Below are 19,019 nucleotides of genomic sequence, written 5' to 3' on the forward strand. Positions count from 1 at the left end.
GCCAACAGACCATTTAATAAACATTTCTAAAAACAAGGGTTTTAAACTTTGGACTCATATTAACTTTAAAGAAAACAACCACATATTTAAAAAAGAAAAATTGAAAAGCCCTTTCTGCAGAGGCACATATAATTCAATTTAGATGAAAGCGTCTGCTAAATGAATAAATGTAGATCATGTGATTGCGTGTACTGTCTATCCAAAGTTTAGTTGACTAAAAATAACAAGTTTTCAAGATGTTGTGTTTGTGGTTTACACCTATTTAACATGCGGTGACTCACTTGCAATAAATGGTGCATGCATTAAGACATGAAATCTGATCCCGAGTGGTTGCAGGTGATGCATTGGAGCTGCATGGTAATACCTAATGTAAACAGTGATTTGTCTCGTCTGGCCATTTGTGATCGGATCACCTGGGATGCACGTTAATATACCTAGTGCATACAAGGTCATTTTGTTTTTCTAACAACCACCTTGCTGCGTGTGAATGTTATCACATGCCATAGGTCTTGCGAATTGCTGTGGGGGAAGCTTTACTGATGGTGTGATTTGGAGTAAAACTGCTAGGGTATGAACAAAATGACCTGAGTTTAGAAATGGATGATGCAAGACAGAAGTATGAACCCCTCCGGGCACAATTCAACAATGTATCGACATCTGAAGGACATGGATGACATGTTCAAGGAAGAGTTTGGACACTGAAGACAAAATGTGAAAATGCAGCAAATGGATGGCTGAAAGGGGAAGTGCTGCTTGTTAGACACCTACAACACTGTCCTTCAGGGCTCAACTCAATTTAGCCCCAATTGACACCTTTTACTGCAATTCACACCAGTCTGTGACGAATCGAGCCCTGCAGATGTCACAGTGTTTGATGTTACATCTTCAGGGAGTCTTCACTGTTCTCATCTCATGAGTGATGAAGCCATTCAAGTGTGGCGTGTCTCTATGTCAATAAATAGTGCAGACACACGGTTTCATTTACTACCACTTACTGAAGCGTGTGACGTTTGTCGATTGGTTTGCTGGCTCAATATATGAGTACATGAACATATAAACTTACTCTTTAGAACTACTCTGAAAGTCACTTCATGGGCATTTTACCATTGTCTTTTAAGAAAAACTATATGAAATGCTAACAAACTTATAGGACTTCACAGCAAGCCTTCAAAAAAAAATGTTCGGTTTAACTTGAAGAAACTGATAAATATATTACTTAATGTAACACTAGTACTACTACTACTAATAATAATAAAAAGGATTTTTTTTTAGTAAAATTTACCAGAAAAATGTAAATACATAACACAGTATTTAAAATAATAATAATTAATTGTTATAATAAAAAAAGAAATCAACTGATCAGAGATGTTTTGGAGTAATATTTACCAGAATTTATTTACCAGAAAAATGTAAATTTAAAAAAAGAATTTAATAAAATAATAATTAATTGTTATAATAAAAAATAAAAAAATGAAGTATTTGGTAAAAAATAAAATTCATTTTTGTTTCATTTTATTTTTGCTAAACTTTAAAAAAAATAATAATTTAATCATTAAAACAGAGTCTAGAAAAATTAAATGGAAAAAAAGATAATAAAATTATTAAAACATGATTTTTTTTTTAATTTACCAGAATTTATTTACCAGAAAAATGTAAATACACAACACAGTATATCTGAAACAAAACAAGAATTTAATAAAATAATAATTAATTGTTATAATAAAAAATAAAAAAAATCAACTAATTAGATGCTTTTGATGATTTAAAATTTAATGAAACCATTAAAATGCAATCTAGAAAATGATTGGAAAATGCAGTATTTGGTAAAAATTTCATTTTAAAGAAAAAATAAAACATTTTTAATTCTTAATTTTATTTTTGTTAAACTTTACAAATAAAATTGCTGGTAAATTGTGTATGTTTCATGGTTCGATTAATTAGACATACTTTGATTTAATGGTAAATTAAAAAATATTAAAGAGTCTAGAAAAAATAATGGGGAAAAAAAAACAGAATCCAGAAAAATTAAAATGGAAAAATGGAATTTGTAAAAATAAAACTGATTATGGAAAAACAAAGTGAATTTCATGATATAAACGTGTAATTTGTATCTGCTTTTGAACAGATTTCATGAGCATTGTCTTTATAAACTGCCCACATTTAATTTACAGTGACCTGAGAGCAAAACAGTGATATAACTGGCTACTTTACTGCTCAAACCTAAAAATAAAACTTGCTTTGGGACGAACTGAAGTAAGTTATAAGTACTAAAATTAAAAACTGAAATAAAAACAAATTTAAGCTAAAAAGAAAACAAAATTGAATAAAAAAATGACCAAAGTACATAACAGAACTGCTAAATCTTGAACTAAAATTAAAATTAAAACTCAAAGCATTAAGAACTGGCTTTTATTTTTATATTTTAAGTACTAAAATAACACTGGTAATTTGGTTGTTTTATCTAGTTTTGTTTTGCACTAGTCTAGTTTTTGTTGTTCTGGAGACTGATCGCATTATTCTGACGTTTATGGTTCCTGGTTTGGCATTATCAAGTTCATCATTTTGAGGCCCAGAATGAGTTTAATTTCAGTCATTTATAATATTCCTCTCTTCTTTCTTTATTTCCTCTGTCACCATGTAAAGAATGTGACCAAAGAGAGGAGTGTGAAGCTGCTCAGCCAACAGAGGGACATCAACATCCTGGCCCAGCAGATCATCCATGTGCTCAACTTTACTAACTGGGCCATCAGCAATGGAAGCAGCACAGCCCTGCTCTACAGCAAGAGACTGGTCAGCCACAAACTTATTTCTCTTACAAAAACACCTAGAGATGCCACATACTATTTCAAACAAAACTACATCCTTCATTTTAAAGGATGTTGCTTAATCAGGGTTTGGAGTCCTTGCTGACATCATTTTGCTATTGTAGATTCTTCTCTCGCTTGTGTCTTTCCTCATTTGCTTTTTTTGGACTTTCTCAACACTGTAGATCACATACCAGCTGCGTTTCATTATGAAGGCCCGTGTGGATCCAGTACCTCAAAATAATGGAGCAGTCCGCTTCTTCTGCGACCCCACCTTCTGGGCCAAGAATGTGGTTAACCTTGGTATTGACTCAACACTGACTAACACTTGGAAACTTGTTTATATAGCACTCTTCACACCACGTTTAAGTTGATGCAGCAAATATGCATAACTAGATTTAAAAAATGTGGCTGAAATATAATACAATTTTTATATTTTATTTTATTGTAGTAAATATTGTCTAAAATATCATACTACAGTAGATTTATTTATTTATTTTTTTATTTTTTTATTAAACTTATCTAAAATATCCTTCTGCAGTATTTTAATTTTATTCAATTTTTTTAATATTTCAAATTAAAATATTGTGTCTGAATAATCGTCCAATTTTATTTAATTGCATTGTGTTTTTTGTTTATAAGTGTTAAAATTAAACATTTTGTCTGAAATATTAAACCAAAATATTTTATTTTATAAAACCAAGCATGCTGTCCAAAATATTGTTATATAATATTTCATTGTATTTTTTTAATTAAACATTTAGTAGTAATAGTATAAAAAAATCACACTACATCATTTTTATTTTATTTGATCAAATTATTTTTTTAGAACTATCATACTACACTATTTTTTTTAATAAATTTTACATTTTTAATTAAACTTTGAAATATCATACTACTATCATACTATTTTATTTTTAATTAATTTTATTTTAACATTTTTATTTTATTGCATTTTGTTTATAAATGTTGAAATTAAACATTTTGTCAAATATTATACTAAAATATTTTATTTATTTTTTATAAAACCAAGCATGTTGTCGGAAATATCATTAATATAGTATTTAATTTAATTTATTTATTTTTAATTAAACATTTAGTAGTATTAATACTATAATTTGATTTAATAGTATTATTTTAATTTTATTTGATCAAAGAATTCAGAACTATCATACTACAGTTTTTTTTTACATTAATTAAACTTGTCTGAAATATACTACAGTATATTCTTTTAAATTTAATTAAATTGTGTGAAATATAATAAAATACTTTATTTTCAAATCAAGCATATCTGAAATATCATATATTTAATTGTTTTTTTTATTTCAGTTTCTTTTTTTTTGAGCATTCAGTAGTATTAATAGTATAAACAAATCATACTGCATCATTTTTATATGTGATCAAATTCAACATTTTTTCAGAACTATCATACTGCAGTATTTTGTTTATTTACTAAAACATTTTTATAATTTTAATTTAATCAGTGATTTTATTTTATTGTATTTTTTTTTGTTTATAAATGTTAAAATGAAACATTTTGTCTGAAATATTATACTAAAATATTTTATTTTATAAAATCAAGCATTTTATTTTATTAAACATTTAGTAGTATTAATGGTATGTAAAATTATACTGCATAATTATTTTATTTTATAAAGTTCAGAGCATGCCGTCATTTCAGACTTTGTGTGAACAGGCCTTTATATGTTTTCAGGTGCACTGATGCCTTCTCCCTTTTTTTTTTGTCCAGGCAATTTGGTTATTGAAAAAGTGCCACACAGTGCTCCTCCTCCCCAAATGATGGTCAATCAGCAGATCTCTCCCAGTCACAACCACCCAGGTAAGCACTCAGGACAGATCAACCTGGCTCAGCTGAGGTTGCAGCACATGCAGCAGGCTGCAATCGCTCAGAAGCACCAGCACCAACAGCAGCAGCAGCAACAGCAGCAGCAGCAGCAGCAACAACAACAACAACATCATCAGCAACAAATTCAGCAGCAGATGCGCATCGCCTCACAGATGTCCCAGCATCCCAGACAAGGAGGTCCACCACAGATAACCGGTATACAGCAACCGGTACGTTAGAGATTAGATCTTTCCTGCTTTCTATGCATGTCTGGTTTATTCCAGTCTACAGTGCAACCATTTCACTCGAATTTGTGACTAAAAACTACTACGTGGGACTATGAACAAATATTTAGCATATTTGTGTTTGCACTCAGGGGGACTTCAAAGGTTTCTACGTGTATTTGCAACATTGAGTAATGTATCACAGACATATCTCATGAATCCTTTCATAAACACTATGTGTAGAGAGTGTAAATAAGAGATTGAATGTGGAGTATAGAGAGCGTCGTTGATTATAATAGAGCTTTGTGATATCGCAAATTAAAATGAGTGACAGCTTTTAATAATTAAGGCAGTTTGTAAAAGAGATATTGATTTAATACAGCAGTTAAGGCGAGACACTGCAGGTGAATAGGGTAAAAAAATTAAGTGATAGTTATCACCTTATTTACCCAGTTGATTGATTACATTGATAATTGCAAACATTTTTTGTATTACAAGTTTTCTAAAATGTTAGGTTTAAATATGCAAACGAGGCATTGTTTATTGAAAAACGAGCTAATTTGCATGCATTTCTAGTTCAAAAATCTAAACACTAGATGAAGTCAGTTTCAAAATTCTTGTTTAATTTTTTGACGTATTAGAGTCAAGTTTTTACAGAGGGAATTTTGGGCATTTAATTACGTCACGCCATAATTTAGAAAAAAACTTAGAAAAGACAGGAAACACTATTTTTTTTTTTTTTTTTTTTTTTACAATTTTTTGGGGAATAAAATTATGTATTAAAACAAGTGAATCATATATGAACAAATCCCTCTGTAAAAACCTTCAGGATATAGATAGAAATAAAAATGTAAAGTTTGTAGGGCTGCAACGATTCGTCGACGTTGTCGACAAAAATCGATAATAGAAATAGTCGACAATGAATTTCATTGTCGACGTTGTCGCCAGACATGTTTTTTCCGACCAAGTGAGGCATCTCTCTTCATTACAATCTCTGCCGAGAGTCGCACATGCGAATTAGCTTCTATGCTGAGCGATAACACACAGGAATGGCTGCGCGTACCAAAAAGCCCGTTTCACACAAACTCCGTCTGGAGTGCGTTGCGTATTTTTTTTCCGCACCCATGTTAGAGCGTTAACAATGCACGCGGTTGCTGTCCGGCAGTGCGTCCCAGAAGCAGTGCGTTTACAGCAGTGCAGCGATCGTTTCCGCACCGAGGCAATTTTTTGCTGTGCTGCATGCGCTGAATTAAAGTGACAGGGCATTGTTCACTGTAAAAATAAACATGATTGACACGAAAATGCCCCATAAATGCATATAAATGAAGTCAACTGTTTCAAGGTCAACACGTGGCTTTTTGGCTAGGTTTAAAATAAGGAAAAAGTGCAGTTTTGAATAAACAAGGCAACATAATAGATGCAGTTGTCCAGGTAGAAAAGTTCTTTAAAGGATTTTTTTAAAATAAAGATTTAATATGAAAGAAAAGCATGAGAGCCGACTGTTTCTGTCTGTGCTGTGGTAAGTTTTAATTTAAAATATTTTTTGATAGCCCAATTTCAATTAGAAAAGGAAGCTATAGCCTACCTATGCTGTGTTTAAATGTGTTGCAACTTGCTTGAGCAACGGATAAATATTGTGTATGTGTTAAACAGCCGCGAATCAGGAACGGACTGCAAACGCGTCCTGTGTGAAAGCAAAACGAGTCCGTGCTGCTTCTGCACCGCATACTTACGCACACGGACTGAATACGCACTGCAGACGGAGTATGTGTGAAACAGGCGTAAAGTTTGGGAGCATTTTAGCCTGGATACGGCGAATAAAAAGATTACCTGCATGGTTTGCAAAGCAGTCCTTGCGTGTCATGGCAGCACCTCGGTGATGCACGAACATTTAAAGAGAAAGCACGTCGGACAGTTGAATGAAACGGAGTTTGACTCGCCTCGGTAAGATTTAAATACGCCAATACGTTTTGTTTTGGATGTACATTTGTGTTTACTGTTTTATTGCTGCTAATGTGCCTGCCCCTGGTTTACAGGAAGAAAATGTTTACTTGATTTTAATTTATTTTTTCTTATAAAACAAATGTGCCTGTCCTTTAAAAAAACGATAGTTTCTTTATTTATGCATTTATGTCTATACTGACCGAGCACTGTGCCTAATTGGTTTTAGACAGGGCATTTTTATTTACTTTTAGTATGAATCGGCCTATCAGCAGCAAAGTTCAATAAAATATGCATTTTTCATTGAAGTACCCCCTTCTTGTGTTTACTATTATTTTCCACATAATTAAAGCAATCTCATGCTAAATTTTAGAAAAACGGAATAATTATTCGATTAGTCGACTAGTCGTTTCAATAGTCGGTGACTAGTCGACTATTAAAATAGTCGTTAGTTGCAGCCCTAAAAGTTTGGTGTGTGTAAGTGCTATTGAGGTGGAGATGTATGGCTCAGTGTAGGAGAAAAAACTCATTTTGAGAAAACAGCCTTTAAAAATATATATTGTATTTGAAATCTATTGACACAAATAGATAAAGTGCTATAAAAGAAACACTTAACAGTGTTTTTTGGATGTTTTCTTTCCACTAGTCTGAAAAAACACTATGAAAAACAAAAAAGCCCAAAATCTCAAACTAGACAGGTGCATGAAAAAAATGTGTTTTTGCCTGCAGTGTCTCCCCTTAAATAATCAAGAAGTTATTATTGACTTGCATTGTCTGACTATAACACTATAACCTGATTTTGCTCTATTTCGTCATCAAAAGTAGTCTGAAACAAGTCACAACTAAGCCACTGCGCATCTCCACTCAAACACAGCGGTGTTTCGTTTATGAATGAACGTGCGTTTTTAAACGAATCTAGTGAAATGATTTAATTTCCCATTAGTAAAGACAGTCACTTGCTTTATTCCTGAATGAACCAGTCGTTCGAACGAATCAAATGAATGATATGATTCAGTAATTAAATCAGTGTCTTGTCGCCACCTGCTGGCAGATCTTTTCAGTTGTTTAAATCATTTAATATTTCTGTATTCAAAAGTTTATATTTAAAATATTAATCTCAGCATGAATTTATGAATTTGATTGCACTCATGCCACCTCTGAGCCTCATTAAACATATGAAAAGGTAAAAACAAAATTCCCCTGTAAATCATTTTAAGGAGTCAAATATCACCTTGTCTTGGAAAGGCACATTTTTTTATCAGATTTTTGGATTATTGTTTTTTGTGCTCCTGAAATGTTGACTGTGCTCCTAACAAGAAAAGTAAGTGTAGAGCCCTGCAGTACAGATGTGCTGTTTAACTAGGAAAACTTGTAAAGCTGGGAAACCTGGTTGACCAGCGTTATTTTGTGGGTAAAGCTTCATATTTGTCAGACAAATATTGTTAAAAAAGTGGTCCATCTTGTCTTTTGGTGTTACATCTCTTTTTAATTTTTTTGTTCCTCAAAAAGGGATTTGTTCATCATATGACCAGGTTGTAATTTCTTTCTCTGTCTCTCTTTTCAGCCACCAAGGCTTATTAGTATGCAGGCCCTACAGAGGGGCGGAGTTAATGGCTCCTCCCACATGTATCCGCCTCATCACCTGCGTATGGTATCAGCGCAGAACCGCATGCCTTCGGCGCAGCCCCGGCTCAACGGACAACCGTATCCTATGATGCAGCCCCAATTACAGAGACAGGTCAGTGCAAAGACTCAAGCCGGTCACATGATTTAAAAACTAGTGCTGTCAAGTATCCAAAATAAAAGTTTTTGTTTACATAATATATGTGTGTGTACTGTGCATATTATGTGTATATATAAATACACCCATACAGTATAATATTTATATGTATACATTTATATATAAATATATTTAATATATAAGCATATTTTTCTATAATATATACAGGTGGTCGAAAGTTTGCATACACCTTGCAGAATCTGCAAAATGTTAATTTTACCATAATTGGAGGGATCATACAAAATGCATGTTATTATTTTTATCTAGTACTGACCTGAATAAGATATTTCACATAAGAGATGTTTAAATATAGTCCACAATAGAAAATAATAGTTACATTAATTTAAATTACCCCATTCAAGTGTTTTCATATGCTTGATGCTTTTGTTACCTGAAGGATCCACAGCTGTGTTTTTTTGTTTAGTTGTTCATAAGTCCCTTGTTTGTCTTGAACAGTTAAACTGCCTGCTTTTCTTCAGAAAGTTTTTTTTCAGGTCCCACAAATTCTTTGGCTTTTTTAGCATTTCTGTGTATTTGAACCCTTTCCAACAATGACTGTATGATTTTGAGATCCATCTTTTTACACCGAGGACAACTGAGGGACTCATATGCAACCATTACAGAAGGTTCAAACTCTCTCTGATGCTTTGAATTAGAAGATCAGGGTAAATTTTACTTGTTTTGTCTTCTGGCAAACATGTAAGTACCTTCTGTAGATTCTGAAGGGCAGTACTAAATGGAAAAAAAAAGATATTTAGGCAAAATAAGAAAAATGTACACATCCTCATTCCATTCAAAAGTTTTAACCCCCCAACTCTTAATGCATTGTGTTCCCTACTGAAGCATCAGTGAGTGTTTGAACCTTCTGTAATAGTTGCATATGAGCCCCTCAGTTGTAGTCAGTGTGAAAAGATGGATCTCAAAATCATACAGTCATTGTTGGAAATGGTTCAAATACACAGGAATGCTGAAAAACCAAAGAATTTGTGGAACCTGAAGAACAGATGTTTCTGAAGAGCAACAGGCAGTTTAACTGTTCAGGACAAACAAGGGAAACAACAATCACTAAACAAACAAAAAACGCTGTGGATCATTCAGGTAACAACACAGTTTTAAGAATCAAGTATATGTAAACTTTCTAATGGGGTCATTTTAATAAATTAAACTTTTCTCTTGTGGACTTACGTAAAAGTTTTTTAGCCTGGTTCTCATAAGAGTACCTGGAGATTTGGTTGAGTCCTCACACTTCACATAGTGTGACCCATTAAATATAACTCTAAAAATAATAATGATGAATAATGATGATAGTGATAATAATGTCACTGGACTTTATTTATTTTTTAAAAATAAAATAATAGAATAATAAAGTGTGGTAGTAGTACTATGTTTTAAAATACAAAGGGAGTATTAAATAAAAATACAATTATTTTATGGTGAGCAATAATATGTTTTTATATGAATTTTCATTCATTTCATTTTTAAACCTAAGTTACCTAAATTTTATTTTTGCGGGTTGCCGGAGCGTTCAGTGAAGAGCGTCAGTGAATGAAATGTCACATTTTTGCATTGTGCTTTGAAAACGGCAGCAAATAGCCTCTAATTATGCTTGTAGTACAAATAGAAATCTTTAATCAGTATTACAGTTTGTCGACCTAAAATGGTAATTGTACATTTAACAGCTGCAACCATGTCTGTACGCAAATGCACGCTCTGAACTTATTTACACAGTGTATTTTCTTATTTTGGTCACGCATGTGGACTTATGTGCACTTATGTGCACCCCTGTTTATGTGAAATATCTAATTCAGGTCAGTACTTAAAAAAAATGACATGCATTTTGTATGATCCCTCTTATTTTGGTAAAATGATTAACATTTTGCAGATTCTGCAAGATGTATGTAAACTTTTGATGTATGTATATATATTATGTAAACAAAAACTTTTGTTTTGGATGAAATAATCGTTTGACAGCATTATTAAAAACCACTCTCTTGTCCTGCACTGTTTTTGATCAGAAGAAATTAAAGCAATTATAATTAAACTATGAATTCATATTAATCTGAATATTTATTAAACCAGTAAATAAAAATGTATGTTGTTTAATACTTTAATCAGCAAGTTTGAACACATCTAGTGTCATTATTTGAGTAAGTAGTGAGTCATATGAAATGTTTATTAGCATGTAATTATTTTTCCGCCCTGCTTACACATTCTTAATCATTCTGTAATTATAAAAGACAGTCAGTTTCTTAATATAGAGGTTTAGGGTAAAAATCTTTTCAGAGGTCAAAATGGATGTGATTTGCTTCATTTTTGTTTCAGAAAAAAAGGAGTAAATTGTCTTGCCTTTTACACAGGACTAATATAAATATTAAATATTAAATATTCCACATTCAGAAAAAAGTAAATGCACCTGCTGTTTTCCAACACCTTTTCCTTTTTCCCCCCTCATAGCACTCTAATCCTGGGCATGCTGGGCCTTTCCCTGTGGCGTCGCTACACAACATTAGCGCTGCCAACCCCACCAGTCCCACCAGTGCCAGTATGGCCAATGCCCACATTCACCGAGGCCCCACTAGTCCTGTTGTCGCCCCCATAGAGCTCATACCATCAGTCACCAACCCCGAAAACCTGCCCTGCCTGCCTGACATCCCTCCCATTCAGGTAACTACTATTGCATTTTCTTTGAGCATTAGATGTTGTGGAATGATTTAGTGGTTTTAGATCTGGCCTGGTAACCCAAAGGTTGTAAGTTCAAACTCCAGAACGCGTGATCATGAGGATACAAATCTAATAATCGGGTGGAAATTTAATAAAGGACCTAAATGTAATAACTTTTGGGCCTAAATTTAATAAAGCATTTAAATGTAATAACTTTTGGGCCTAAATGCAATAAATGTTCTAAACATAATTATGTTTAAGGCACCTCAGGCAATGAGACAAAGACAATCCCTATGCTTGGATCTGCTATTATTGTTCTTTATATAACAGACGTTTCCTTAACCGAGGCAAAATTAAACAAAGCTGAATTGATTTAGAGCTCATGTGTTGCAAAAACAAATTTTGTTTTTGTCATTTCCAGCTTGAAGATGCCGGTTCGAGCACACTGGATAACATCCTCAGTCGATATATTTCTGCTAATTCATATCCTGTTGTTGGGCCCACCAATCCCTCACCAGGACCTTCAACACATTCCCCAGGATCGTCAGGTATTTTGTGTCATGAAATATTCATGCACATTAGCATTTGGCATGTATAATATTTATGTATTCCATACTCGTCATGCACCGGCACTATATGGCAGAAACTCCTATCCAACCAACCCTGGGGGCCAAGGCTGTGTTAGTTGCCCAGCATTGTTGATGCCTGCTCAGTGCCTCTGGTTCCGTATGGCAAAGTCTCCTATCCAACCATATGCACCAACCCTGGGGCTCAGGCTGCATTTGCCACGCTAGCATCATTAATGCACACGCAGTGCCATATGCTACTTTACCACACAACCCTATGTGCCAATCTCACCAACAACTCCAGCGAGCATATATATGCATTGTTATGCACCAGTGTTACTGATAGCTAAAAGTATTAAAAAATAGAGATAAAAGCACAACAAAATTACTACAATTATAATGAAAACAAGATAATTTAAAATATGAATAAATACTAGTAAATTAATAATATTAATTCTTTGTTATTTATTTATTTTATTAAGATGCCATCTGTAGCATTTCTAATTATAAGTGACTAATTTATTTTTATTTTTTAATTATTTTATCTTATATTATTTTTATTATTATTGTAAAATTGTATTAATTTTTTTCATTTTATTCACAAATAACCAAAACTGTTGAGCAATTTTACAAAATTTTGACTTAAAAAAAAAATCGACAAAAATATGCTTTCTTTAATTATTGTATTTTAGTTTTATTATATACTTAATTTAATTATTATGTACTCAATTGATTTTATTTGTTATTATTATTAATATAATTTTTGCCAACAGCATATTTTATTGTATTATTTACATCACCGATAGCATTTCTATTCATAAATTACTAGTTTTTATTTATTTTTAATTTATTTTATTTTAACATCAGTGACAAATAACAAAATTTGTCATTTTATTATTTTTATTTTCAAAACCTTAAATTAAAACATACATTTTAAAATGCATAAAATAAGTTTGTTACATGCAATTTCTTGATCAAATTCTGATTTTAAATGATTGTATTTTAATTTAATTTTAAATTTATTTATTATTATTATTAACATTATTTGTCTTTTAAGATGCTACCAACAGCATATTTTATTTTATTATAATTGAAATTTAAATTTTACATGCCACCGATAGCATTTCTATTAATAAATGACTAGTTTTATTTTATTTTATTTTATTTTTAAAACCAGTGACAAATACCAATACCATTAATCATCATATAAACCAGTGCACTTTGTTCCAAAACATTTGATTTTTTTTTATTAATTTATTTGATTCAGATTTATTGATTTATTTGGCATCCAATATTATGGTCATGTCATCAATAACCATTGGCATATATAAGTTGATCATTTAGCAATTTCACTAAATTCTGATTCATTTAGCATTTTGTAGCTCTTGAAATTTGACACAATACGCCTTATTAATTTTCTAAAGATTTCATTCTTTTAACACTCTCTTTCCCTTCCTCTCTAGGTTTATCTAATTCTCACACTCCAGCTCGTCCATCCAGCACATCAAGCACAGGCAGTCGGGGCAGGTCAGCATTTGCATTTTTACCTCAGTCATTTAAGGTTAAAAAAATACATTTATGTTTCAGTTTTTTGAATAATATCACTTGCAGTTATGTCACCAGTTGTTAATTATAGCTTAGGAAATACAGTCAAGCCATTGTCATTGTCATACAGTCATTGTGGCTGCTCACAAGTCAGAAAAAGGCTGAAAACATTAAGACAATATCTAAATGTTTTGAAGTTCCAGTGGCTACAGTGCAAAGTATTATTATAAGATACAAGACGTTCCGCACTGTAAAAAATCTCAGAGGACGTGCTCGGAAGCCAAAAGTGACACCTGTGCTGGCCAGGAGGATAGTGAGAGAGGTAAAAAAGGATTACCACCAAGGCCATCCTGATGAATCTGGGCTCTGCTGGTGGCAAAATCTCAAGGCAGACAGTCCAACAGACACTGCACACCGCTGGGTTCCACGGACACAGACCAAGGAGGACACCACTTCTCCAGATAAGGCACACAAAAGCCCGCTTAGCCTTTGCAAATGCTTGTCTGGACAAAAAAAGAAGACTTCTGGTCTTCTGTTTTATGGTCAGATGAAACAAAAATGTAATTGTTTGGCCACAATGATGTAGCCTTCATTTGGCGTAAAAAAGGAGAAGCCTTCAACCCTAAGAACACCATCCCCACTGTCAAACATGGTGGTGGGAACCTATTGTTTAACCTAATTACAGGCACCATGAAAAAGGAGCAATACATCAAAGTTTTCAACAACAACATCAGGCAGTCTGCAGAGAAACTTGGCCTTGGGCACCAGTGGACATTCAGCATGACAACGACCCAAAACACACAGCAAAAGTGGTGAAGAAATGGTTAGCAGACAAAAACATTAACGTTTTGCAGTGGCCCAGCCAGAGTCCTGACTTTAAATCCGATTGAGAATCTGTGGAGGGAGCTAAAGATCAGGGTGATGGCAAGGAGACCCTCCAACCTGAAAGAGTTGGAGCTCATCTCTAAAGATGAATGGGCAAAAATACCAGTGGAGACATGCAAAAAGCTGGTCAGCTATTATAGGAAGCTTTTGATTGCTGTAATAGCCAATAAAGGCTTTTCTATTGATTATTGAGAAGGTTATGAATAATTTTGGACATGCCACTTTTTGTTCAAATGTAAATAAAAGAAAAGTAATAATTTTTTCCACAATGATGCCTCTTGTACATCGTCTTATTATCTTCTGGGAGACGTCTGTGTCATTTCTAATAAAAAAAAAAACAACAACTTGCTGGTTGGATAAAAGTAACTTTAAGTCAGGGGTATGAATAATTTCGGACTTGACTGTATATATCTGAACGAAGAGATATTGCGTGAAAAATGATGTGTCTTCTGTGTTTTATTTGTGTGTGTATTCAGTTGTGGGTCAGCTGGTAGACCTGGGATGGGGAACACGACAGTGGACCAGGTGAAGGTCAAACAGGAACCGGGAGTTGAGGAAGAATGTAGCTATTCTGGAACAAACGTCAAAACAGAACGCTCTAAAGATGGCAGACGGAGTGCTTGCATGGTATTTACTTTCCTTCAGCTTACAGTTTCTGCCAAATATGAATAAGTTTTTTTTTCTCTTCTGGGTCCCAAGAGATGCAGTTTGTTTCATGTTGTTCTCGTTCTTCCTCAAACCAGATGAGCAGCCCAGAAGGAAACGTAACTCCCCCTCTTCCTATCCTCGGCTCTGTGTCCACCGGTTCGGTCCAGGACATTCTAAGAACACTTGGTGAACATGTTAAATCTGAACCACAGAGCCATCAGCTCTCATCCTGTACGAAACCAAACTCCAGAGCACCTCTAACTAATGGGACCACCGCATCAAACAGTAGTCAGCAGGGGAGCACCGCTAATGCCAACAGCCAGACCGGAGCTGTAGGAAAGGAAGATGACCCGAATGAGGACTGGTGTGCCGTGTGTCAGAACGGAGGAGAACTGCTGTGCTGTGATCGCTGTCCTAAAGTCTTCCACATGACCTGCCATATCCCAACACTCAGATCTTCTCCCAGGTAATCATTGTGGCTCTGTTTATACTTATGATAAAACACATTTAATTCAGCCTTAATGGTGTTATTGTACAGTACATCTGGGTTGGTAAGCAAGGTGTGCTTGAGCACAACACTTGCTTAAAAGTAGATAAGTAGACGTAGGCAATTGTCATAAAGCTGATTGTATTTATTTACATCTTTACATTTATTAATCATAACTGATTAGTATTTTACTTTATTAAACATTTTAAATGTCACCAATAGCATTTCTATATATGAGTAGTTTTTATTTATTTTTTTGTTATTTTTTAAATATTTTATTTTAAAGATGCCATATGTAGTCTTTCTTATTATAAATGACTTTTTAAATTATTTTATTATTTATTATTTGTGTATTCAGTTTAGTTTCATAATATTATTTTTTTATTTAAATTATTGATGATGATGATTATTATTATTATTATTATTAGATTAAGATGCCACCAACAGCATATTACTTTATTTAAACTTTTACATGCCACAATAGCATTTCTATTTATATATGATTAGTTTTAGGATTTTATTTGATTTAATATGCTTTTTGTAGCCTTTTAAAATATAAATGTTAAATAATTGTGTTTTAAATTAAATAATTGTATTTATTTAATAATTTATTATTTATGTATTCAATTTAATTTCAATATTTTATTTATTTTTATATTACAATTTTTTAAATTTTTTCAATATTATTTAATTGTTAAGATGCCACCAACAGGATATTAATTTATTTTATTATTTTTTTTATTTAAAATCGTATATACCACGAGCATTTCTAATCACATGGCTATTTTGTTTTATATTTTATTTTATTTAAGATGCCATCTGTAGCCTTTCTAATTACAAATGACTGTTAAGATTTTTTTTGTTTAAATTATTTTATAATTTATTTATTAATGGATTATTAAAGGTTTGAAAATTATCTTAATTATTTTATTTTATTATTATTATTATTATTATTATTAGATTTTTAAGATGCCACCAACAGCATATTAATTTATTTTATTATTATTTTTATTTAAAATTTTACATGTCACCGATAGCAATTCTAATCATATATGACTATTTTGTTTGATATTTTATTTGATTTATTTTATTTAAGATGCCATTTGTAGCCTTTCTAAATATAAACAGTTTTATGAATGATTTAAAAATTATTTTATTTCATAATTTATTATTCATTTATGTATTCAGTTTAGTTTCATTATTATTATTTTTTTTTATTTATTATTATAATTTAATTAAGATCCCACCAACAGCATATTTTTTTTTTTTTTTTTTTTTTTTTAATTTTTACATGCCACTGGTAGCATTTCTAAAATATTTTATTTTTTATTTTATCTTAGATGCCATCTGTTGCCTTTCTAATTATAAATAATTTTTTATAACATTTTTTTTATTTGAATTATTTTATTATATTTTTATTAATGTGTTATTCAATTTAGTTTCAATATTTTTTATTAAAATTATAATAATTATTATTTGATTTTTAAGGTCCCACGAACAGCATAATACTTGATTTTATTTATTATTTTTATTTAAAATTTTACATTTCACTGGTAGCATTTCTAATATATGACTTATTTTATTGTATCTTAATGCCATCTGTTTCATTTCTAATTATAAATAATTTTGTATAACATTTTTTTTATTTGAATTATTTTATTATTATTTATTATTCATTTATGTATGAAAATTAGTTTCATTCTTTTATTTTATTTATTTTTCAAATTATTATTATTATTAAACTAAGATGCCACCGACAGCATATTACTTTATTTTTTTCAATTTAACATGCCACCGAAAGCATTTCTATTTTTATATGCCTATTTTGTTTTATTTGTTTTGTTTTGTAACACCAGTGACAAATTACCATAATTTTCTAAGATTCTACCAGGAGCATTTCAAAGCACATGGATCTTAGCCATGGGTTTGGTGCATATGGCCAATGAATCTTGCATAGTCTTAGTGCCCTAAATACTTTACTCGGGTAAGCAAAATGACTCCAGAAATAAATAACTGACCAATTTGCTTAGCCAGTCATAACAAAGAGGTCATTTACATATTGTGGTCGCAAGTGTTCAGTAGCTTAACAACTTGTGGGTCAGAAAGAGGGTGGAAAATATACTCTCAAACCTAAATTATGAGCCAGAAACTTTGACTAACATTTATAAATGGAATTCAGGGTAAATGCACATTTATAATCTGTTTCCATTTAGGTTTTAAGGCTTTACTGTACTTCCTGATTTCCGTGTTAAATTCCGTTGTACCTTCTTTCTGCTGCAGTGGAGATTGGATGTGCACCTTCTGCAGAAGTCTCACAAGTCCAGAGATGGAATACAACTGTGACGACGATCCACCCAGGAAGGACAAAAGTGAGATGGCAATGAGTCCGGAGGACCACCGAGTGAGTCACGCTGATAAACAAACACAATTATAGTCAGAAAGTTGCTTTTATGAGGACTTTTGATTGATTTAATTTATTAAATTGTTTAAAATGTGATCCTGAGTGACCCAGCAATCTATAAACCTTTTCCACCAGAGTTCCTTATGAATATATTTTAGGTTTTTGCACAATTGCAGATTGTTAATGTTTCTTCTTCTCTCCTCTTCCCATATTTTTAGCGTTGTGAGCGCTTGCTGCTGCACTTGTTTTGTCATGAGCTCAGTACAGAGTTTCAGGAGCCTGTTTCTACATCGGTGAGTTTCCATCAAACCCACAATATCCTCATTTCCCATAAATACAGACGTTTCTGATGAAGAGTTTTAAAGGGCAAGCTCAGATGCGTAATTGGACCATTGCTCAGTACGAACGGTATTATTTAATTGCTGCCTCTCTGCTAGGTCATTAACACTTTTGCAATAAAACTTCTAAAACAGCAACATCACTCACATGTACATCTGTAGTGACTCCAGTCGTGTTTTCAAACATGTATTGGGCCTCTGGGCCGTTTCCTGCTGTTATTTGTCATAGCAGGATTATGATTCTTTTGTAATTACGTTATTGAGTGAATGCAATAATGCATCGGGCTGACGGGTAATAACAATGATTTTGTAATTTCATTGGATTTCGTATTATATACCCCCTCAGTTTGCTCTTTCATGACTAAAATCTAGATATTAGGCAAAAGTTTTATACACAAGTATACACAACTAAACTTTTATAATGTTCCCATCAAAGCTGAGAAATTTTATTATTATTAATATACTATTATAGTATCAATATTTTGAATTGGCTTGTATATTTTATATTTTTATGTTTTAATTTTAATTTTAGTTTTAGTAATTTTAAAATTTGCTTTTGTCATTAACTTATTTCTGATTTAGTTTAGATATTTTTGAACTTTAACAAATTTTATTTAAGTTTTCAAAGCAAAATTTCTATTTTTTGTTTTGTTTTTCATTTGATTTCAACTTCATTATTGAAAATTATTTTTACACAACTATTAAATAGTATTAATAATAATACTTGTTCAATTGGAATGCACATATAATACCTAAAAATGTTGAGTCTATGTTCAGATTACACTACCAGTCAAAAGTTTTTGAACCGCAAGATTTTTAATGTTCTTTAAGGAAATCTCTTCTGCTCACCAAGCCTGCATTTATTTGATCTGAAGTGCACCAAAAACAGTAAA

The 19,019-nt window shown here is 32.1% G+C and overlaps 1 protein-coding gene across 2 annotated transcripts in view; it reads left to right on the plus strand.

The window, feature by feature from the left end:
• trim33 (tripartite motif containing 33) overlaps positions 1-19,019 on the plus strand; it is a 39,594-nt gene that overhangs the window by 13,370 nt on the left and 7,205 nt on the right. For both annotated transcript variants that reach the window (XM_073819416.1, XM_073819417.1), the window contains exons 7-17: positions 2,644-2,790; positions 2,990-3,107; positions 4,555-4,880; positions 8,380-8,553; positions 11,050-11,259; positions 11,678-11,804; positions 13,286-13,349; positions 14,729-14,879; positions 14,996-15,366; positions 17,668-17,788; positions 18,007-18,081. In XM_073819416.1, coding sequence (XP_073675517.1) covers positions 2,644-2,790; positions 2,990-3,107; positions 4,555-4,880; positions 8,380-8,553; positions 11,050-11,259; positions 11,678-11,804; positions 13,286-13,349; positions 14,729-14,879; positions 14,996-15,366; positions 17,668-17,788; positions 18,007-18,081 — 1,884 coding nt within the window. The remainder of the gene's footprint in view (positions 1-2,643; positions 2,791-2,989; positions 3,108-4,554; positions 4,881-8,379; positions 8,554-11,049; positions 11,260-11,677; positions 11,805-13,285; positions 13,350-14,728; positions 14,880-14,995; positions 15,367-17,667; positions 17,789-18,006; positions 18,082-19,019) is intronic.

Source organism: Garra rufa, chromosome 15, assembly GCF_049309525.1.
Source record: "Garra rufa chromosome 15, GarRuf1.0, whole genome shotgun sequence".
In the NCBI taxonomy this organism is placed as follows: domain Eukaryota; kingdom Metazoa; phylum Chordata; class Actinopteri; order Cypriniformes; family Cyprinidae; genus Garra; species Garra rufa.